The sequence below is a fragment of the Limulus polyphemus genome, unplaced genomic scaffold, assembly GCF_000517525.1.
Source record: "Limulus polyphemus unplaced genomic scaffold, Limulus_polyphemus-2.1.2 Scaffold11699, whole genome shotgun sequence".
Lineage (NCBI taxonomy): Eukaryota > Metazoa > Arthropoda > Merostomata > Xiphosura > Limulidae > Limulus > Limulus polyphemus.
Genome location: NW_013677309.1, coordinates 7,566 through 12,893, shown reverse-complemented (window position 1 = coordinate 12,893; position 5,328 = coordinate 7,566). Strand labels below are relative to the sequence as shown.

The 5,328-nt window shown below is 36.1% G+C and overlaps 1 protein-coding gene across 1 annotated transcript in view; it reads right to left on the bottom strand.

Annotated features, from left to right (window-relative positions):
- Positions 1-407: 407 nt before the first annotated feature.
- The window catches only part of LOC106476819, a gene marked incomplete at its 3' end in the record, with an annotated part of 9,750 nt that continues 4,829 nt past the window's right edge, over positions 408-5,328 (bottom strand). The window contains exon 3 of the mRNA XM_013937441.2: positions 408-643. Coding sequence (XP_013792895.2) covers positions 408-643 — 236 coding nt within the window. The remainder of the gene's footprint in view (positions 644-5,328) is intronic.

The following is a 5,328-nucleotide window of genomic DNA, read 5'->3' as shown; positions in this document are numbered from 1 at the left end:
GATTTGTCACAAAATTTAGGCACGTTCCCATTCGTTTTAAATGCTTTGCCAAGTTTCGACATTTAAACTCTAAAGTATTTAGAGTCATACAAGAGGAATTGGAATTGTTTAAATAGGGACAATATAAACGGCCAGGCTAGAGACCCTTAGAATTCAGGTGTAGCTGTTCCCAACTTTGAATTACTAACCACAGTCAACCAGCAGCACCCCCTGCCGAAAGGTTTTGTCAGAATAATGAGATTGGTTGTCACTTTTATAATATACCCTAAAAACTGAAAATGCAGAGCACGTTCAACAGCATCACGTCTCGAGCCTCGGACCTTTCGATCCGCAGCCCAATACGCTAACCACTAGGCAACGCTTGAGCCTCTCCTGAAGTGAGGGAGTCTTGTTTTTTTGAAACCCACCATCCAAGCCGTGAAAAAATCTCCTAGCCAGGTACCGGACGCCGCAACCTTCATGAAGCTCATGTTGGTGATACCCATCCTTCCCGTGATTCTGTAGGGCTCAGGGTTGGTATAGCTAGACAGGAGGAAGGCATTGTAAACAAGAGAAAAAATGTAAACGAAGATGATGACGGTGAGAAACATTATCATCCACGTCCCCTGTTCTTCCCGAAACATTTTTAGTCGGAAGATGTTTCCTGCAATTAAGAACATTTGATTAGATTTCTGCACAGAGGTGAAATTCTTCTGTATACAGCGACATATTATTGTAAAACTTGTCACCTGAAAATGAACAACACATTAAGGTGTCTTTGATTACAGCTTTTTCTACTTTGAGTTGCATGCTTTTTAACCTTATAATTAATAAAAGTTTAAACTGTATATTAAACTCACTTAAATATCAATTATAACATATGCTAAGACAACCTTCGCTAGATGTCGCCACCAGAATTAATATATTAAGCAAGATTATACGCGAATGTAATGTAATAGATACTTCATGAATTGTTAAACATAATATTTCAAAATTTATTTGATAAAGATTATCAGTAGAAAAACTAACCGAGTAACACTGAAGGGCACAGCATACATACTCAAAAATGTCCATTACAAACCTCCAGACAGAAGAATGTCACTGAGAACAACAGTAATACAAATCTTATAAAACCATCCTTATATTTCAAAAATAAAACTTTTTGGTTTAGCATGTATTATAAGAACAGTGCCAAAAACGATTATATCTCGCGCAATAAATGTTTATTAATTGAGAAACTGACTATTAATTTTGATAGTATGTGGATGTAAAATTCTGAACTTTTCGCTCGGTAATAATCGGTGAAGGTCGGGTTCGTGACGTCAGTTTTACTGAACATTTTTTGCTAAGTCTCTGTTGTTGTTGTTGCAAGGTTTATAAACATGTCTTGGTATATATAATTATAAACATACTTTTCTCTACGTTAAAATACTTTTATTGCGAGCTTTTAGCCGTCTTACCGGAGCCTTTATCGGATAACAATGCACAAAAGATAGATTCACCTTATCAATGGTTCGAATTGATAACCATGATCAATAGACATATTCATCTTGTCAATAATTGGTTCGAATTGATAACCCTGACCAATAGACATATTCATCTTGTCAATAATTGGTTCGAGTTGATAACCCTGACCAATAGACATATTTATCTTGTCAATAATTCGTTCGAATTGATAACCCTGACCAACAGACATATTCATCTTGTCAATAATTGGTTCGACTTGATAACCATGACCAATAGACATATTCATCTTGTCAATGGTTCGAATTGATAACCATGACCAATAGACATATTCATCTTGACAATGGTTCGAATTGATAACCCTGACCAATAGACATATTCAACTTGTCAATAATTGGTTCGAATTGATACCCCTGACCAATAGACATATTCATCTTGTCAATAATTGGTTCGAATTGATACCCCTGACCAACAGACATATTCATCTTGTCAATAATTGGTTCGAATTGATAACTCGACCAATAGACATATTCATCTTGTCAATAATTCGTTCGAATTGATAACCCTGACCAACAGACATATTCATCTTGTCAATAATTGGTTCGAATTGATAACACTGACCAATAGACATATTCATCTTGTCAATAATTGGTTCGAATTGATAACCCTGACCAACAGACATATTCATCTTGTCAATAATTGGTTCGAATAGATAACCCTGACCAATAGACATATTCATCGTGTCAATAATTGGTTCGAATTGATAACCCTGACCAATAGACATATTCATATTGTCAATAATTGGTTCGAACTGATAACCCTGACCAATAGACATATTCGTCTTATCAATAATTGGTTCGAATTGATAACCATGGCCAATAGACATATTCATCTTGTCAATAATTGATTCGAACTGATAACCCTGACCAACAGACATATTCATCTTGTCAATAATTGGTTCGAATTAAGTTAGGTTAGGTTAGGTTAGCCTTTGAAAAAATGAAAATTGCAAAACATTTTGAGATCTAAAATATTATCCAAAATCAGTATAACTTATTTTTATAAATTCTCAAACATTGTTGTTTCGGATAAATCTAAGAAAGTTTCAATTAAATTTTACAATTAATTATTATTTGGTTTGTTGAAAAAAAAAATTTACGTTTAGAGTTAAAGAACCTTGTGCAAACAACTTCTACAAGTTTGTGCAAGGCAAAATCACAGAAAGTTTCAATAAATTTAATCGTTCCTTGAAATAAAGTCACTCCTCTAAACATTAAAGTCCCCCGGTGGGACAGTGATAAGTCTTCGGATTTACAATGCTAAAATCAGGGGTTCGATTCTTCTCGGTAGACACAACAAATAGCCTGATGTGGCTTTGCTATAAGAAAACACACGCAAACTAAACATTAAAACTCTTAGGACTGTTTTTTTATTATTCTTACAATACTAAAACTATTAAGTTGTTCTCTCTCCAGTAGCTCAGCGGTAAGTTTCCATGCTTACAACGTTAAATATCTGGTTTCGATACCCGTGATGGGCAGAACACAAATAGTCTATTGTGTAGCTTTATGCTTAACATTAAACAAAGTTAAGTTGTTCACGGACCAAGTCCATGAGGTGTTATGTCACGTTAATGGTTTGTTGCACAGCAATGGTGAATTAACCTAATCATTACAGTTATAACCGTATTAAGCTGAGAATGCTTTGAATTTAGGATGTTGTTAAATGAGTTTGAGTTTTTGTTTTTTGATCTTCCCTTTATCTTTCAAATGTTGTTGTTTTTTGTAAGGAGAGAGAGGTCTATTTTTAGTCAGCTTGATATCACGAACCACGTTACCTGTAATTTCGCCTTCTTGTATGAATCCCTTTTTCAAAGAGTTCTTATAAATGTTAATCCTTTCCACAGGAGACTGGTTTGTTGTCTTCTCAAAATCAGTGTTAGTCCCTTCCACAGAAAACCGGTTTATCTTCTTCTCAGAACCAATGTTAGTCCCTTCCACAGAAGATTGGTTTGTTGTCTTATCAGAATCAATGTTAGTCCCTTCCACAGAAGATTGTTTGTTGTCTTCTCGGAATCAATGTTAGTCCCTTTCACAGAAGATTGGTTTGTTGTCTTATCAGAATCAATGTTAGTCCCTTCCACAGAAGATTGTTTGTTGTCTTCTCGGAATCAATGTTAGTCCCTTTCACAGAAGATTGGTTTGTTGTCTTCTCAGAAGACTGGTTTATCTTCTTCTCAGAACCAATGTTAGTTCCTTCCACAGAAAACCGGTTTATCTTATTCTCAGAACCAATGTTAGTCCCTTCCACAGAAGATTGGTTTGTTGTCTTCTCAGAATCAGTGTTAGTCCCTTCCACAGAAGATTGGTTTGTTGTCTTCTCGGAATCAATGTTAGTCGTCCCTTCCACAGAAGATTGGCTTGTTGTCTTCTCAGAATCAATGTTAGTCCCTTCCACAGAAGATTGATTTATTGTCTTCTCAGAATCAATGTTAGCCCCTTCCACAGAAAACCGGTTTATCTTCTTCTCAGAATCAATGTTAGTCCCTTCTACAGAAGATTGGTTTGTTGTCTTCTCAGAATCAATGTTAGTCCCTTTCACAGAAGACTGGTTTGCTGTCTTCTCAGAACGTTTGTTTCCACAACTAGTCAAAATGAACAACTTCAGATTTCAAAGTTTATTTCTAAATTATGATATAGAACATCACCGATCTCTCATGATAATGGATAAAGTTTCTTCTCGGCGTCTACTGAAGTTTGTAGCTATAGCTTTCTCTCTCTGGTATGGAATATAGTTCCATAACGTACCACAACACTGAAACCTGGATATCTCGAAACTGACACCGGGCTATCTCTTCGTCTTCTAACTTTTACTTCTCGTGAAATATGTCAATGGCATTTCCTAAATGATTCGAGTATTTTATGCCTTCACCTATCTTCAGGACATCTATGGATGAGGACGTTCATTAATTGAATCAGCAAACACTGAACAATGTCTCCTGTTTCACAATCGCAACACGTGGTTAGCTGATTGAACCCCGTACAACAACTGAAGAAACTCTCGTTATCTTAATATCCACTGTCAATGGTAAATCTCAAATGAATGTGCTCTTTATCGTGCGTTACGGAGAAGTTCCAACGTTTCCAGTGGTTCTAAACCAGATATGGGTACTTAAATATAACTCGTTGTAGTTCAGTGTGAATGCCAAAGATACGTGCCATGTGTTCTATCTCATTCCTGTGCGTGACTAGCTTGTGTGAAACACGTAAAGCTGCTGTTATCTTGGCATTTAGTGTCAATAGAATTTAACAAATAAAAATAATATTTATTCTGTGTTCATACATATACACACACAGCTCGTCTGCAGAAATAAAAAATTCTCGCCCACAATTTTGTCATAAACCTGCACACGTGACCATCTGGTTTAATGCCATGTAATTGAATCTTTCCACCAATCAGTTTGGCTGGCTGGTTAGTATGCTTTATCGTTATTGGTTGAAATGATTTAGGTAAACAATGCTAATTAAAACTTCATTCCTGAATCAAAATACAGACCAGAGGTGCCACATACATTAATGTTGACTCGCCAGTTTACAGGGATCACCTCTTAATCTCACATATCAAATTGAATCACCGTTTGTTGAGAAATAGACAACATGGCCTGTACTAGACATAACTCTAAAAGATACTGAAAGGTCCCTTGTTTGAATGTAGCCTACTGGCGAAAGAGAAGTCTGCAACTGGCCCAAATATCAGCAGATGGTTACATTGGTGAACTCATATCAGATATCAACAGAAGGTTACAGTGGTGAACTCATATCAGATATCAACAGAAGGTTACAGTGGTGAACTCATATCAGATATCAACAGATGGCTACATTGGCG